Here is a 19,195-nt window from a genome sequence, read left to right on the forward strand (position 1 = left end):
CTGACACTATTGCTTTTGTCCACTCTGTTAGCAGTTCCCACAATCATGCAAATCAGGAGTTTTCCCACTTTAGGAACAGCTGCCCAGGTGCTTTGTACGACTTTCCTACACGAATCTTATGGGAGCTCAAGGCAGAATGAAGGGGAACAGCACTAGGACATGTCCTGTTTCCAGCCCCAGAGGGGCCAAGAGAGCTGATCACCCCAAGACACCACATGCTAGATCTGAGGCTTGGGAAGAATGGCTCCCACATGACTTGTTGCACTTTGATTTCTTACTGTCCTGAGGGAAACAGATTAACCATTCCCTTTCTGTGCCAGGCCTGCTAGTTCTGGACATGGCATGACATGAGCAGCACTACCCATCACCACCTTCCTGCCACCCTCTGCTCAGAGGGAAGCAAGCTTTCAACCTCTTCCCTTCCAAACCTACCAATTTTGGAATGGGAAGCACACAACATCGCTCTTTTGCCAAGATGTGGGGTAAATCTGTGCATGTCAGGTTATCCCCATTTTAGGAACATGCCGCAAAACTTTGTGGGTAACTTCTGCGATGCTTGCTTAAGGGTGTTTTTCTTTTGGGGCTCTATTTACAAACCAAGAAGACCAATTACTGTTAGTCATATAGCAGGTGCAGCACTAGTAGAAACAAAGTATTTTTTTATGCCTTTTTTTTTTTTTTTTTTTTTTTTCTCCAGATTAATGGTCTCTATTTCAGTTTCTGGCATGGATTTCAGTTTTTGCAATCAAAAAAAAAAAATAAAATTACATGTTAAACAATATAAATAGGACAAACATTTTAATTATATATATTTGAAACATTACAAGATTTGGAAACATTACATGTTTTTATTCCAGTAAAATCGAGCATACTGAAAAATATTAAAAAAAATAAAAATAAAAAAATTCTTCCATCCAGGCACAGAAGCTTATATACCAACTATGATCTACATACTTACTAAGCAAGCAACTACTGTATATAAACACAAAGAGGATGCTTTAAGGATCATTAGAGAGAAACTGGTAGTTTCACTCCTGAAAAACTGTTTTCTTAACCCTCCCGCATGCAACCTTTGAAACGCTGCTTCTGTATTTAGTTTTGCTCAGCTGGGTTTTTCACGATAGTATACAATATACCGAGTTATTGACTTTTTACTACACTGAAACATTTCATAAAATGTTAGATTATTTTAATTATTGAAAGGTCCTTTAACGCCAATGCTGCCCATAGTTCTTTCACTCCGAGGCAAACAACTATAACACTGCTGCTAAAATAAAAAGTTAAATGCTCTTCATAATGAGATTTCAAATGTGCTGATTATCATAGAATCACAGAATGGTTTGGGTTGGAAGGGACCTTAAAAATCATCCAGTTCCATCCCCTGCCACGGGCAGGGACATCTCAACCAGAGCAGTCCCCATGCAGCCTGGCCTTGGCCACTGCCAGGGATGGGGCAGCCACAGCTCCTCTGGGCAGCCTGGGCCTCACTGCCCTCTGAGGGAAGAATTTCTTCCAAATATCTAATCTAATTTAATCTGGTTCTTACATGACTCATAACATCAAGATGATGAAAAAGTTGAGGTATTTCGTAATTGACCCATGCACACTACTTAAAGAAAGTTTAAATTGCCAAAATGTCATGCAACAGCTGTGAAACAACTCTGGGAACCTCATGATACTAAGGTGCAAAACTACTTTCTCCTTTGAACACTGCTACTAAATAACTATCCAAATATAATATCAATACTATATGAACTTTTTTAAGAGCAAGATTTTGGTGCTGTTTATGTATTTATTTAACTGATTTGTTTGTATGCAGGAGAGTGTTGAACACCCCGGATTAAAGTGCCGACAAGTGTATATGATGCTTGCTTGCTGCACAACTGCTCTCTGGTCACACAGCCATGCTGGGTTAGCTGCAACTGTACTGCAACTCACTCTTTTAGTAACACCAAGCAGAGAGAGCCCCAGCAATATCAGACAGACAAGCTGCTCTGAACAAGAGACTCCAGAGCCATGCATGGTTGTTAATCCCACTTACCTTCAGCAGGTAGAGGCAAAGGAAACTGGGCATAACAGAATGACAGAATGAGGTTGGAACGGACCTCTGGATTCATCTGCTCCACCACCATGCTCTAGCAGGGTCACCAAGAGCAGGGTGCCCAGGACCATGTCCAGATGGCTTTTTAAGATCTCCAAGGAGACAACCACTCTGAGAAACTTATTCCAGTGCTACATCACCCATGGTCACTTATTAATGCATGGTCAATTAGAAGCTGTATGTTATCCATTAATGCTACAAAATAGTTGGTCTTGTATTCCGACAGGGTGTCAGGCATTAAGTTCTGTACATTCTCAATTGTCCTCAGAGGTAATATAAACCTGTGTTTGTCCTCCCTTCTCCCCACTGTGTGGGCAAAGGGCAGTAAGAAAATTGTTCACGTTTATTTCTGAGGTGGTCAGTCTGAAAAAAAAAAAAAATCTCTTTTCTCAGATATGATTCAGCACTTTCATATGTACAAAATATTAAAATAAAGTTAAAATTTCCTAATCCATTTATCAAAAAATATACTAGGCTCTTTTTTTTTCCTGACATTGTCAGCATTTTGTCTACAGCACAGTACTAATATTGTATTGATACCCATATGTTTTTATTTAGCATTAATTTTTACAAAACTATACATTTAATTCTTCCCTACTTTTAATTTTGCATATTCAAAACCTGTCATTGTCTCTTGTGACAGCAACATCATTTCAGGGTATTGCTGTACGGAACTTACTTCAGACCCAAGATTGTAAATCATGTGATTTGGCTATCTATTCTTTTGCTCACATCGCTGCCTGAAGAGGAAATTTAGGCTCATTTTGTAAACTTTTTGGATACCCTAAATACAGGATTTTATCTAATCATTTTTCTTAATTTCTGACAAATCTTATTTTGGTGCATCAGACCTATCTGGTTTTATCAGCACTTTGAAAGCTTTAATATGCAAATACTTTCAGTGCAAAACTGACAGTTTTCTAAGTAGTGAGACAAGGAAAATAAGTGGGAAGAAACCTCTGGTAGATAAGGGAATACCCAGCCGTGACACCAATGATCTTGTCTGTTGTTTCCAGTTTGAGAAACCATAAAGGCTCTTCACCTCAATTACTCATGCTAAATAAGGGAAGTACTTCCATACAGTACACAGGTGCTTTTGTGACTTGAAATACTTCAAGATCCCAAAGAACTCACAATGGAAGCTAGGTAAGTACCCAAAGGAGATATGCAGATGAAGCAAACAGCTATGGGAGCAATTTATGTGCCTAAAGGTAATAGCGCCACTTAAGATGCTCTGGGGTGGGTATCCCAGTCACTCGGATGGTGATCACAGATGTGATACAGAGGCATGCCCTCCTGGAACAGTAGCTGGATAGCACAAACTAGGCGGCCTACAGTGGCATCAAGTCTGCACTCAGGCAACGAATCACTCTGCTAAACTGATTTACTAGGTATGTATTCAGTCTATGAAGGAAGTAAAATGAAAGTTAATTTTTAAAACAATATAAAATACTAGAGGAAATTGTTAAACATATAAATATTGCCCAATCCTTCCTTGTATCAGACTTGCAAGAATTCTATGCACCAAACAAACTACATCCCAGAAGTCATCACATTGTGGAATATGCATAGGTTAAGAACATGTTTCTTTCCTATCCCATTTTCCAAAAACTGACAAGCACATTTTTGCTGCAGAAAGCTCAAATCCCATTGTATTTTTGAATCAGTATCACACAGTTCTGCTGGTGTATAGAAAATCAGGAAAGAGAAAACAGGATTTAGATTGTTGTTTTTTTGTTTGTTTGTTTGTTTTCCTCTTTTTGCTGTACTTCTGGAAAATCAGAATGGCAGCAGTCTAGTATGCCTTATTCTCTTCCCTTTTGGTAGGGACAGACCTGATGAAACGCTGAAAGGCTCTTGTAGATGTGTGTGCCCTGCATTGGAAAAGAATCTTTTACCTGGCCTTGCTGCTACCATGTTGCTTTACCTCTGCAAACTTATGAGAACTGGCAGTTTTGACACCAACAGGAGTTCTTGGAAAGGCTTTTTTAGGATGTAAAAGGTTTTGCAACTACCTTACCAGAACTTCATCCAATTTCAAATTCTAGACGACAGGTGGCAAAGGCAATCCAATGAACCACTTCACTGGGTTTAGTAAAAGGCAATTTGATGGTGTTTATATGTCAGATCCCCCAAAATGATATCGACTAGAGTAAAAATCTGTGAGTTCTTTACTATATCTCCTAAATTCTGATTATCCCAAAATTACAGTGTGAAAAAAAAAAAAAGAAAAATATTTTATAATTAACGGAAATGCATTCCCACCTCCTGATGATACCACCTCAAGTTTCTCCAAAATATAATCTTTGTCCTTTAGCATTTAGTGAAAGCTGCTTCTGAAATGTATCAGAGTGAGAATTTCCCTTTTCAACAGGGAAAAGCTAAGCAAGTAGACAAAATTATTTTACTGCCTCATTTCCTGCCACTGACCAGCTCTTTTTTTTTCTTCTATTTCCATCACAGTTTCAGTTAATTAGCATGACACCACCGCAATTAAACGGTGTGTGTGCAAGAGAGCTAACACTTAATCAAAGGCTAGGGACACTATTATGTCATTTCCACACATGAGTTGTGTAACATTAGAAGACAAAGAGAAGGTGAGTTAGACCTGATAAATGGCTTGGATGCAGGGTGCACCATTTTATCAATATTTCAAAGCCTAAAAAAGAATATTTTCTGTGTGCACGCATGCACATGTGTTGAAAGATTCAGAGGAATAAGAATGTATGGGCATGTTCACAGAGAGCATTAATTTGAAGACATACTGAAAAGTATGTGTGGGATCAGGTGAGGATACTCTGCTTCCAAATTAGAAAGGAAACAAGTTTATTTTATGAGTAACAGTTAAATGTTCAAGCAGGCAATTAAAGTGCTTTACTGAGGCCATTTTGGGATACCAAACACTACGAAGATTATATATTCCCTCATATTTCATGTTCAATGTTCCTCTAAGTAAAATATGTGGTTCCTTTTAGTTACCCAGTTATGAATTGTACTTTAAAGGCAAGGGGACATTTTTGATAATGCACATCTTAAACTTTTCATTAAACTACCAAATTTAAATTCTACCTTTTTGTGCACTCTGACATTTTTGTCTGGCATTTTCATTAATTTTGCGACATACATAAATGTAGCTGAAATGTTAACTGATCAATACTTTGTCTCTCTCATGTAGCACTAGAGCGAAGCTCCCCAAGGACCACGCAGCAGTACAGAAATTAAATGTGTAAAATATCAAATGTTAATGTTAAACACAGCAGCACTTACTGTATAACGACTGAAAAGGCTAAAAGAATTCCAAATGGACAGATGGTAGCACAAATTATCTACAATCACATTTAAAGATTAAAGTTTGTCCCGTAAAATAATTCATTGACTCATGTTGAAGTGTGTCCTTTTACTGATAGCTCAGTTGTCCAATTATTTTTGTGCTCATTATGGTGAGAAATGACAGTACTGGAAAAAAAAAAAAAGTACACTTTTTCCCCCCTACACTGCACCCACTGACATCTGCAAGAACACAAATGTCTGGTCAAGAAATGAATGGAAATTAGGCCCAATTTAGTAGACAATTCAGTGCCCACAGTAGATTACTCAAAGAGGAAAAAGAACAAAACAAAACAACCTTTGCATTACTCTAATACAGTTATTCTGCCTGAATTATAGTAATTAAGGAATAAAAAAAATATACAAAAATTAACTGCTCGACTAATCTAGAAATCTGCACTAAATCCAGCAAATCAGGTGAATTTACAGCAAAGGCCCTCTGCACATATTCTGTTCTTTTATACTGTATTTAGGTGCTTAAGAAGTGACACATTTTTAATTATCTTGAAGACAAAATGGGTATGTTTGTGACAGAGTAAAAGCTCCTTTGCACTGAAACCTTAACTTTGTTGCTATGAACTTCTGTTATTTAACAGGACAGAAAGAAGGAGGAAAGAATATAAAACACAGTAGTTCAAATCGGAAGTCACATCACTATGGCCAGATCAACCCATATTTCATGAGCTGTTTGCAAATATCTTTGCATAGGTGGAAAAAAAAAAAAAAAAAAAAAAACCACAAAAAAAAACCACAACAAACAAGTGAAAAAACAACTGGAATATAACCCACAAAACAGCTTAATATCACGTCACAGTAAGATCAGCACCAACATTTTAAAAAAATTACATCCAATTATTATTCACAATTATTCTTCTACTGTGGATTACTGAGGCACACAGAAGGAAAAAAGAAAAAAAAAAAGATGAAACTTTAAGTCGTTCATGCAAAATCCCTAATGAAGGCAAAGAGCTTATGAAGTACAACAGAAATAGGTAAAATAACTGCTTAACCCAGGAAATGCATAATCCAGAATGTTGAAAATTTAGCTTCTAGGTCTCTGTGCTTCTAAGTACAGTTTGTGAAGCACTGGTTGTTGAGCTGGTACTTTCAGATAACTTTGAGAAAGGATGAATAAGGAGCACCACGATAAAGCTCTCAGAAAGCATTTCCTTTTTAAAAACGTCTCAAATAATTTAAAAGTTTGAGACATGTAAGTTCTGGAGTATATATAACCAGCACCTTTAGTGTTTCCTGCTAACATTGTGACTCTCCAAGAAGAATGATTTTAAAAGAAACTGCAGTGAACACTTCAGTGTGCAAAGAGCATAAAGCAGGTAACTGTAGCTTATTATAGAGTCACCATATTAATCAAGGCTTTCTGTCATTTTCCAAGAGCAGTCTGGCTTTCCAGGACTTCTCTCTCATTATAACTAACCCATTATATTTGTGAAAACTGAGCTAGTCAACCAGAATTTCTTCTTATGTGGTCTTGTAGCAGGGGTCCCCCTGGAAAGCAAAGCCATGGGGTAAGGTATGAGAAAAGGTTGCCTGTAAGTGTCACTCTAAGAATTTGGGGCAATATGAGGTCTGAAAAATCAACGCTCATGTATTTAACTTATGTGAAACGGCTGTAAGCCTCTATTGTGATATCATCTGTCAATGTATGTCTTCAAATCCAACAAGAAGGAAGAAATGGTTAGTTTAAAAGTTTACTTCTAGTACATTATTTATTAGTCTGCCTACAAAGCTGGAAACCTACAGAATGGCCTATTTCTCATCTCCTTTCTGGGACTGACATTTCACTGTGACATTCTCTAACCTCTGGGAGACAACTTCAAGAGAAGATACGATTTATATAATAGTGAAGAGATGAAAACGATACATACAAGTACAGCTTTTTTATAAAACCTATTGAATTGCAGCATAACCTGTGTGCAAGCACAACTCAGTACTACATGTGAAAGTGAACCACTCCCATGAAAGATACGCGATTTTTCAAAAACTCCAGAAACCAGCTAAATCCAAGCTTTACAATCATGACAGAAGTTCATGTAGATACAACTTAGCTGACCAAAATATGCTATGGATGTTTTGTCCAACAGACGGATAATGTGATCTTTGGACAGAATAACATCAGCTTAAGAAGCACAGATAAAACTTCTGGATGCAGATCAGCAACACATCAATGAAGCCACAGTACAGTCAGAGTATTGACTCTGACAATAATGTATCCTCTACAGCAAATAACAATAATGTATCCTCTACAGTGAAATAAATACTAAAAGAAAACTAAATAAACAGCAACAACAACACAAATATCTTTTTATATACATATAATCAATTACAAAATTCTACTGCAACACTATAACTACAATAATAAAGTACGCTCACTACAGCCCACTCCACTCAAATTCTGTGCCTATGCATTCCCAGATACTCTCTTATCACATTGAATGTGTTCTATGATCAGAAACCACCATGATTTAATAGCAACATGTCTTTTTCCATGGTCACAGCAGTGCACCAAGAGAAAGAAATAATTTAATTTGCCACAATAAACATCATGTCATTCCATTTCCCTTTTCTTTTACAGGTAGGTGTTCCAAATGCATTTTAAAAATGGTCTTGGACTGATGAATATTTACAAACTGGAGCAGCAATAGCAGCATAAGCATATGAGTTTTATGTAGGCAATGCATTTTCCAATGAAATTTTGGTCATCCTATGATGAGTACACTCCAAAGTATCCTGTATTGCTGCTCCAATGCCTAGCTTGATTTCTCCAAGTTGTAGAGACCCAAGCTGCAGGCACCTAAGCTCATAGCAATATCACCACACTTTCACTATAATTAATCAAAGCAACATCAGAAACATTCTCTGTTCACATCTCTGATGAAAAAGTTCCTAACTTCAGTATTTCAGCCAATTTCATTAATCTGGATGTTCCAGAAAGTGTAACCATGCATAGATTTTAACTCCTCATGCAACTCCCATATGCAAAAACCAAACAAACACGAACTCTGGTCTCATTTGTAGCTTATACAGTTTTGAAAATCAAAATCAAAAGACATTCATCTGAGAAACACAATCTGTGATGAAGCTTGGAATTGTCCAAATTTAGTATGAGCACAAAGTGTAATATTAATGATGGTAATGTTTATGAAGAAATATTAGTTTTATTTAAATCAAAACCAAGTTTTATTTAAATAAAACAAAATTAACTAAAAACAGAGTTTGATGTTTTAAAGGTAGTAGTTTGTTTGCACTAATGATGTTAAAGTTTTTTGTTTGGTTGGTTGGTTGTTTTTTTGTTTGTTTGTTTGTTTTTAATCTAGCCAAGGATACTAATTCTTAGCAATCAAGCAACTACTTGGGTCCAGAGTTTGTAATTCTACAGAAGTTACAGGTGTAGCATACGGTATATAGAAGACAGAATAACAATATTATCTTTGTGATATGTAAAAGCACCTGTATTAAATAATAAAAGCAAAATATGAGACTATAAACATTATACAAGGGGAACAAGCAAAATTTAACAGAAGTAACATGTAAGAAGCTCAATATGTATCATCCATACTTTACCAACTGTATTGTGTCGTATCACGTACTTGTTATTTGTACAATTATGTACAAATACTGTTTGTGTGACATTTTACAATTCTGTATTTAAAAAAAAAAAGTGAATAAAAATGATTTGTGATATCCTCATAGTTTTATAAAACTCTAAATGAAAAAAATCAGGAACACCTACATCAAGATTGCATCATCTCTTAAACACAAATAATACAATGGTGATTAACGGTAATATAAAAAAGATCATACCAAAAAAGCAGCAAGACTTCTTGGGGGTGAATCCCAGTCAAAGCAACTGTTAATGTAGTAGGCGGCATTTATGAGCACCATGACACAACGTTTCATGCGGATGAAGTTTCTCAACAGCAGCTGGTAAAAAGGTGAAAGAATTAAAATATTTCAAAACCTCAAAAGCATCAGAAGAGGTTCATGTTTATAATATTCTCATTGTTAATTTGGTTAGACTGAGAAAAAATAGCACGGTCTAGTTTAAGGTCTATCTCACAGACAGAGAATAGTATTTTAAAATTAGAGAGACTTGGAAGACAGAGAATTTATCTAAACGTATCATTTGCTGAATTTAATTCTAAACTATATACAAATTGTTGTCTTCACTCGCACAACTTTATGACAACTGGAGATCTATTTTTAAAAGCCACTTGAGAAACGTCACAAATGATTTTGTTATTAAGATATCAGAGTTTTATTAAACAGGCAAGGCTTTCCCCTTTCTTAGTTACTTAGAAAATTCTGTCCTCAATAAGAAGATGCTGTAGGATGCTAACTTGACATCATGCAAAATCACTGCTGTAAGATCAAATATATTCTTTATATCCAATTTTCCTCCTTTGTAACAACTTCACATGATCACCGTGTGTGATTTAAGTGTCTATCAAAGTAACTTTAACTTCATCTCTATCAAAATGAAATATTACAGGGCTAGGTTTAATTCAGAAGATTACCCTTAAATCCACTAAAACAGCAATACACCTGACCAAAAGAAGAGAACAAACCAGCGAATCATTCCTGCATCGAATGGCATATAAAGTGCTGGGTAGGTAAGATGTGCTCTCTCCCAGAACATCTGGATAGTTTGAAATTCTATTGCATTAGTCATATGTAAAGATTCATTTTTATTTTATTTTATTTTCTACATGTGGTATTGTGGTCGGATATTCCACAAAAGCTAAAAGCAAAAACAAACCAGCAAGTGGATATTTAAAGTTTACTCCTCTTGCCATCTGCAGAAAGCACAATGCCATTTTTGGTTATCAAAGAGGGGAGAAGAATTAATCTTGAATAAAAGGCCTTGTTTCTTTGCTTGCATAACAGTGAAAAATGGAGATTTAGTAATCTCTTTACTCCCAAGAGTAAAGAAAGGAATATTCTTTTTAATGAAATATATCAAACAATACATTCACAATTCATCCAGCAGATAACTTATATTATACTCAAGCCAGAAGTTTTCTACAAAATAAAATCAGTTTCAAGACTTTTGTCTTTTCACTGCAAACAAAAAAATCCTGTTGCCACAAGTCAGTCAAAAGCTCTGTTCTCCCCATATAAAATACATAATTTATGTAACATGAAAAACTGAAACAAAAGTAATTCAAGTGCAGAAAAAAGTAAGATTTGTTTACTATTAAAATTATCAGTGGCAAATAATAATGAAAAAAAAAAAAAGGAAAAAGAAAAAAGAAATAGGGTCTACACATTTCCTACCCAGATGGCTCTCAAAAGTGATAAGGAGTTTTAGTTTGCTTCCACCTGAGATTCAAACCTTACTCCATGAAGTTGTTCAAAATTTGGCTACATGATGCTGAAAGAGTCTCTACCATGCACAAAAATGGAGATCTTTCAGGTCAAGGTTAACAGCAAAAATTTATGCAAGACTTAGTTTACATGCACCTGCGCTATAATCTGATACGTGTAGAACCTAATGGTTTCAACTGTGTTCTTATTCACATATTTCACGGAAATTAAGCTGCAGTTTATAGAGAAGAGATACAATAAAACCACGTATTTTGTTTCTGCCTCTTCCTACCTATCATATTTTTTTTGTAAACAGGTAATGAAAATGTTATTCTTTACCCTCAGCAGTGCGATACCAGATATTTAGATGTGCACACTCGATATTAAGGCTTTTGGAAAGGATTAGTGTTTCCTTACTCTTTACCTGTTTAGACAGTCTGTTTTCCTCTTCAATGTACTTCTGTTCTTTGGGCATTAAGGTTCGTATGCTGGCTTTCACCTACGCATTAAAATGTGTGTCAATATTTCAAGCTTACTCGCTCCTTACTAATAACACATGCTCCGATTTGCAAAAATTACGAAGTTTCAAAGTCACGGCTGCCAAGCCCAGGACACACAGATGTACACAGAGGCAGGGGCTGCTGCTTCGTGCATTAGCAGCAATAGCAGCAGCAGCAACAAAAAGAGTGGGTGTGCCAGGCATTGGCAGAAGAGTATTCTGTGGTATACATCAAGGTTTAGAGAAAATGAGGAATGACAGAAATTCTCTACAAATCGTGAACAAAAGCTTTCATGAAACTGAACTCTTTAGCAGTACAAAAAAGCCAAAGTTAAGACTTACAGCATTAAAAATCACATCTATTTCAAGATAGATGACCCCCTTTGTTGGCCCTGTCAGCTGCTTGTTTTTCAAGACGTAGGCTTTCTGTTCACCATTTTGAATCTGCAGGAAAAGGACATGACAGCCGTCTGTCTCGCGGTCTCCACTGAATACCCCCCCTCGGTGACCCCTGACCCCCAGCTGCTGAAACTGACAGAGAACCCAAAACAACTGTGGCAAGTCTGACAAGTACCTGTTCATTACCAGGACCGAGTCTGTCAGGAAAAATTAACTATCATGGGATTCAACATGGCCGTGAATGGAGTATGTTAAAATTTTAGTGTTCTTATTACAGACCTTGGTTGAGAAATGACAGACACAGAGCTGCAAATCTTTTTTTTTTTTTTTTTCCCTTCTTCTTCTTCTTCTTTTTTTTTTTTTTTTGTCTTTTTTTTTTTTTCATTCTCCCCCCTTCAGCAGGAAAAATACAGACTGGTGTGTCAGGTGAATGAAACTTACAGACAGCAGTGGTATCGCAACTTTGCCTAGAAAGTCAGCACTCCGATCGCGGTCCTCATCATAAACTGTCACTTCAAGCACTGAGTGGATGTCTTTAATATTGCTACAGAAGGAAAAGCACACACGGAGGAGAGAAGTCACCTACACCAGCAGTTACCAAGGACAAAAGCTCAAGAGGTTAGCAAAACCAGAAACCGGTGTATGTTTTCCAAGCCACAGCAGAGAACAAAATCCAAGAAAATTAGGCTTCCCTCTGTGTAACCCCAGCACTCTCCAGGAGCTGCAGCGACTGTGCTCTGCAAGGCTTTGCCAGCAGAAGTTGTATGAAGGATGTTGCTTTAAATTTCCTACCTGGCGTTTGTGCTGCGTGAGCTGCAAGGAGAGCCAGCGTGGAGGTGCGCTGGGGATTTACCGCGGCAAGCAGCAGGCTGAGAGCCTCACAGCCGCCCCGAACACTGCTACCCCTGCAGCAAATCCTACTGCAAACACTGTGCTGTCTGCAGGCTTGTAAATGAAAACAATCATCAGCTACATGAGGCATCCTTGTAAAGAGAATGAGCTCTTTAATTCTAAAATCCTTGCTTAATTACAAACACTCAGCAGTCATTACAACAAATTAGGAACAAGAAATAAGAAATGACGTGATTTTCAGCTAGTTCTGTTTTTTGCCTGCAAGCTATTAAACACTTCACCACTGTGGACAACAAATGTCGCTGTACATTGTAAACTCTCAAGTGAGGAAAAATCACATTCCTTATGCAGAGAGAAAATACCAAAATTGTTTGAGAGAACTCATCTTTGATCAAACAGCTGATCCAGGAAATACGAATTCAAGCAAAGCACTTCAACTTCACTAAAATATGTGCCCCCAGAGGAAACTGCATAGTCCAAAATTAAATAACACGTTTGAGGACAAGCAAAATAGTCTATGCAGATATGTGTGTAAGAGAGGGGAAAACTTCCCTTGAAGGTCTTTTGAGTTCTTCTATTTGATTCCTGATTAGTCTTTTGCCCTGTATAAAAGCAGGCAACTTCTTATGCAGAGAACACTGTTGAGCAATGGAGGTTGATTAGTTATCATTTCTATTAATAAATTTAAAAAAATATAAATTAATGAAGAATTTAGCATGTTTGTACAGACACACAAATGTGAGAACGATGTTAATAAGCTAATGGGAAGTACAACTATTGTGAGAGTTTTTCTTTTGTTCAGAGTTCATTCCTGAGAGCCAACTGCTGCAGGGTAAGGAAAGCTGTGGATGCCAAGTATATGAGTGACAGACTGAGAGGAAAAAAAAAAAAAAAGATTAAAATCTTCATCATAGACTGTGATTTAAGATCAATGGCATAACAGCATTTTCACTTAAGCTAAAGTGAGATAAGTGTACACAAAGTGTACAAAAAAACCTCTATTATTTTTGCAGTGGATTGTTAGCTGATTTCAGTAGCAGAGAAACCTGCAGCTGATCAGTTTTCTACTCACTGATGTAACATTGCAACAGGCAGAAAGAAAAAAAAAAAGGCAGCAGAGCAAGACAAATAATATGAACATTTTGTTTGGGGAAGACTTTTTTCTACTTTGTCAGAACATTTTACTGTGTTCAAAATTACACAGGGATTGAAAGAAAACACACACACACACACACAAAACAAACAAACAAACAAACAAAACACACACACACACACACACAAAAAAAAAAAAAAAACACAAAAAAATGCATCACTTTCCAATAAACTAAGCAATTAAGACCGCATTTTGCCCAATAGCAACATTTGACTATTATGACATTATATTGTGAGAAGTGCAGTTGGCAAATAGAAATAACAAATGGAAAATTCAAAGACCATAAGAAAAGACCAAAGAAAAGCATGAACACATTTAAAATTCATTCCTTTATATAGTTTTTGAGTGTTCATTAAGGGTAACAACCACATTTTACTGAAGGTCGTAGTATCTTTTTTCCATCCAAACTTCAGGGCCAAAACCAGAGCAGTAAGCTCTTGAAACTCCACTAAAGATAGCAGAAGTCTGGAATGCTCAGCATTTTTCATTTCTGGTTTACAAAAAACAAACTTGCTTTCTTACCTTGTGAATAGTAAATGTTGCCTTTTCTCTATTTTATTTTTCATGTTTTTAACCCTCAGAAAAGTGTGCAGCTGTTTGGTTTAGAAATGGCAGTTGGTTACTGGTTACTTTCACTGGAATTTGAGGTAGGTACCTTTGATTTACACTTACATTCCCTTCAAACAAACAAACAAAACAACAGAACCACCATGAAACACTCACAAAACCAAAACACCTACAATGTGAAGATTTTGTTCCATTCTGGATTGAGGTTCTTGTAGATGGTATGTGTCAGCAGTCTGTCATTATTCAGTTCAACTACACAAAATGGGTCACTTTTACCTATGAGGAGAGAATTTGGAACAAATTTCATGAACTGAGAAACACCATGAGCAACTTCTAAATCAAAATTTTTTTTCTAAATTTTAAGTCAATAAAGAATCAATTCAGCTATGTTCTGTAGTCTGCATTTTATTCAAGATCATAACAGACTGATCATCCTTGTAATCTATTAAGATTCTTCAGTAAAATAACATCTGTGTACGTGTGTGTGTGAAGGCAAAAGGAGAGGAGAAAAAAAAAATGAAAAGAAAAATTGCCATATAGTTTTCTTCTCATCAAAACCAGCATGTTCCTAAAAGGTGCCAAGCACCCTTCTGAGACGGCTAAGAGAACTTTAATTGTGCCAAACCTATGTTGACTGTAATGATAACATTATTAGAGCATTTTCATATGTTGGAAAAGTATTACTCCATATTATTTGTAATAACATAGCACCCATGATACTTATCCAAAGATTACTATGCTCTACATACTTCATGCAGCACAAATCCTTTCCCCCAAATCAAAAAGACTTAAAGACAGTTTCAGATAAAAGCCTAACAAAAGAGAGAAAATGGGCAAGTACAATTAAACAATAAGAAAATATCAGCTGGAATGATGGGCTGCAGTCTCAGCACAGCAGAAGTTCAAATGTGGTTGAGCTTTTTGTATACATTAATGCACAATGAAGTAGCTCTGCACATATTTACAAGAAGGTCCCTCGGTGTGAAAGCCACCACAGATAAAAGTATGAAGATGATGCTTTGAAAGTGTAATATGTAGATAATGGAAATGGTAGGATTGACTGATATAGGCATTTTTTTGATTGTTTGTTTTCTTCTTTTAATCTAAAGAGAAGGAATGCATAAAGAAATTGTGTGTGCCCCTAACTGTATGGCAGCTTACGAGTAAAGGTGAGCTGTGATCAGCTACCAACCACAGAGACAGGAAAAAAAATCACCCAGACTAAAAGTTTAGTGGGATGACGTAGAAGTTACACTAAGCTTTTTCATAGATATCCACAAAGCCAGGATTTGTATTTGGAAAGAAGAAATAAATTAGACATCTGAGTCTCATGTTTAGCATTTGTTTAGCCATGTAAAAAAGGACCTTCCCAAAGAGGAAGGAAGAAAGAAAGAGGAAAAAGAAAAAAAAAAAAGAAAAGAAAAGGGGAAAAAAATAAAAAGAGGGAATGATGAGAACACAATTGCAATAAAGAGCCGATAAAGCGAAAAAAATATTTAACTAATACTTAAATTATGATAGTGGTAGCCAGACAGAGAGATCCCTCCTACTTATTTTGTTTTTATCCAGTAACTGAAAAGAACAATCCAATGCTCATCATTTTGCTGTCCTATCAATTAGCAAAATGAAACTCATAGACAACCATGTATGCTAAAAGCAAATTTAAATATTGTACAACGTCAATTTTCTTTTGTTCTAGCTTAGCTGACTTCTGTGCCTGCTTACCTTTGCCTTTGACACAGCATACGAGGGCACGCATTATTTTCATTTAAGGCTACAAATACGTTAGTACAAAGGTGGAAAACAAATTGCTACTTCTAGAACCCTAGGAAACTTTGTCAGAAATTAATAACTGAACTGCACACTAGAGAGTAGAGCATTCATGTCTCTGGACTTTCTTTGGATAGCAAAGTTTTTAAAAGTTACGGAGTGTTGGTTTTGGCCATCCACAATCAAATTTAGCACACTATGCAATTGCATTTCACAGCATCTTCAATAATTCCGTCATGCTATGTCATGCATTATAAGAAGACATAAATTGAGTAGTTCAATGGGTCTACATTAATGATATTAGGGAGGCATGTAATTTGTTTCATACCTTATACAAATGACAATGAAATCAATATTTAGACAAAGCTGTCCAGGGGTCAGATCTTCCAAACTGCAATATTGATTCAGACTACATCAGAGGTTAATGTGCATATTATTAACTTTAATGATAAAGAATAATTGTTTTTAATGCATTGTAAATTACAGTTAGAATAGACATTTACCTTCTCTAGAAAACTCTGTATCTCTGTGTCACTCTCTATCACTGAATCTTTCCCATTAAATGTGAAAAAGGACTAACTCATTAGTCATTAGAGATGAATATATCATGCATCCTGATGTTTTCCTGCTTCATAACAAGCCTAAATAGTTGTAGGTAACTTCAAAAAATTATATTCATTTACCTTCTCTAGATTTCAGTATTTGTAAAAAAAATAAAAAATAATCATAAACCACAAGATAGTTAAGAGTAACAAGGCAGAGCGGACACAAAAGGTGAGCTAGGTGTTATTTTATCTCCTTTTTTTACAGCATCATCAATCATATTTGCATATGACAGGGAAATGTGATGTGTGCTTCTTAATTGTATACAGATATAGTAAAAACGTACTAGACAGTCTAGAGGTCCTGTCTGTAAAAAAAAAAAAAGGGGGGGGGAAGCATTTAATAGATTAATTTATTTCCTGCATCTATTGACACACACTTTTTCAATGACACTCTTTATACATTTATATGAATATAAATCCATTTAAGAACACTATATACTATGCATCATTCATCACAGAGGTGCTCAATCAAACCAAAGTCAAATGGTTCTCAGAAATAAAAGAATCCCTCTCATGCTCAGCTTTTCAAGTCTCTCCCCTACCCCCTGAAATAAGTTGAAAAGAGTTTGAGATATCGACAAAAGGAAATATTACGAAATGGTACCAAGGAAGGCCCAAATACATTGGTTCCCACATAGAAGTTTCCTTGCAATGAATATCCTTACAAAGGCACACTGCTTTTACCATATGAGGAGGCTATGAAGTTCCCATCTGCAAGGCCCTTCACCATTGCCTACGGGCACTCCTTCCGTATGCTAAAACACTCATAAGTAAGCGGGGTATCTGAAAGAACACTCTTAGCTGACATGCTAAACATATGGTATGTGCAAATGTTATTTGGATACCAACCCAAATAAGTGAACATGATCCAGAAAGACAAAGCCAGAGAAATGTACAAGTACTTGGTGAAACTCACATCCATCTGTCATCTTTCAAGTTTTCATTATTAGAAAGAACAACTACAATCTTACCTCTCACTGACAGTCATGGCAAGTGTTCCTGCATTGCAAGTGTTTAAAGTAATGGGAACATTCCTAATGAAAGTCTTAAAAGAACATTAAAATATAAAAGACTGCATCTTATGTCTCCTTAGTCTCTAGGACTAAGGAAATCCAAGAATTTACAACATATATTCATCACTGTACTTTTTGAAACCATTACCTTAAGTACAACACATGCTCTAACCAAGCCAACCTCAGACAAATTCTGTCTAGTTAATGCAAGTGGCAATTTAAGGAAAAAAAATAAAATTAAAAAAAAAATGCTTTTTTTCATTTTAGTATTAAAGAGTCATGTGTGTTCAGAAATTTGATATCCATCTAGCAGTCCTAAAAGTACACTTCAAAACTTTCAGTTAGACTTGTGCTGCCTGAGCTCAATTACATCAGTCTAAATTATATCATCATCACATGTATGCTTTTCACTACAAACTGAATCACGACTGTCATATATTACCACCTGTCATAACCTGTCATATGTTAAGAAATTTTACCCAAACCTGTGTGTTTACTGAGGCTGCTCTGTGCCTTTTGAAGGCCTCCAGCTTCTGATTTGAGTACTTTAGAGGTACTTAAGTTTATCGATCAGGACGACATCCACAAACTGCATCCAAATATAGCCCTAAATGCGTGTGCTCCGTGCTGTGCAAGACCATCACCTCTACTTAAGGCATTCACACATTAAAAGCATGCTCCCAGCTCTACTGAAACCAGCACTTATGATTTTGAGTAATCCCATGACTTCAGTGGGACTAATCACTATTATGCTTGGCACTGTTTGAAGGAATTCGTAAGACAAGTAGGTAGTAAAACCAATGAAGTACACCTTCTCAGTAACTGAAATCAAACCTGCAGTAAACCTCAATAAGAAGTCAAACAAATCTCATTAATCCACTTTCTTGCTGTAATGTTTCATGCTTTTTGGACTCTACTTGTAAAGTCCTAAGGGCTCCTAAAATGATGGAAATAAAGTGCTAATTTAAATAATACTCATGGTAGTCTGGAAGAGAAATCAGTTTCTCTTTTGATGGATCTTTCTCACCCTTTTCCCCTCTTTAGTCATTACAGACCCATACTATCTGAGAATTACACCTTGGAGATATTCTACTTCACAATGCAAGCTCTTGCTTAAAAAAAAATAAAGAACTCCTTATCTTCTGCAGTCTCCCGCTTTATTCATTAAAACACAGATTGCATCTACTTTGACAGATATCCTTGTTTGTGTTATGCTATATTGCATGTAATGTTTAGACAGTCAGCAAGACTGGAATGCAATCTGAGATTGCTTCACTTAGATCTATGCAAAGTATTTTACTTCAATCAGCATTGCATTCCTCATGTGGCACATTATAAATGAATTATTTAAAACATATGTCTTTTACCTCTCACCTGGTCTCTCAGAACTACCACATGCCTCTAGATGAACTGAAAACTCATCACCATCAAAAGCCCAGTTCTACAGCAATGCTTAAGCTGCAAGGGAGGTCAATCTGGGACTAAAGAGATCTTAGTTGTTACTTGCTTCAGTACTCTTAGACCTACATGGTCTAGAAAGTCTTTGTAAGTTTGGAGCTCAGATTCATTATGTGGAGTTCAGAA

At 36.2% G+C, this 19,195-nt stretch overlaps 1 protein-coding gene across 9 annotated transcripts in view; it reads right to left on the reverse strand.

Annotated features, from left to right (window-relative positions):
• MCTP1 (multiple C2 and transmembrane domain containing 1) overlaps window positions 1-19,195 on the reverse strand; it is a 274,785-nt gene that overhangs the window by 89,667 nt on the left and 165,923 nt on the right. For 8 of the 9 annotated variants that reach the window (XM_068667721.1, XM_068667720.1, XM_068667722.1 and 5 more), the window contains 5 exons: window positions 14,397-14,499; window positions 12,093-12,195; window positions 11,595-11,696; window positions 11,178-11,252; window positions 9,251-9,370 (listed from right to left, as the gene is read on the reverse strand). In XM_068667721.1, the coding sequence (XP_068523822.1) occupies window positions 9,251-9,370; window positions 11,178-11,252; window positions 11,595-11,696; window positions 12,093-12,195; window positions 14,397-14,499 (503 nt within the window). The remainder of the gene's footprint in view (window positions 1-9,250; window positions 9,371-11,177; window positions 11,253-11,594; window positions 11,697-12,092; window positions 12,196-14,396; window positions 14,500-19,195) is intronic. The other variant, XM_068667723.1, reaches the window with a different exon arrangement.

Source organism: Anas acuta, chromosome Z (assembly GCF_963932015.1).
Source record: "Anas acuta chromosome Z, bAnaAcu1.1, whole genome shotgun sequence".
Taxonomy (NCBI): domain Eukaryota; kingdom Metazoa; phylum Chordata; class Aves; order Anseriformes; family Anatidae; genus Anas; species Anas acuta.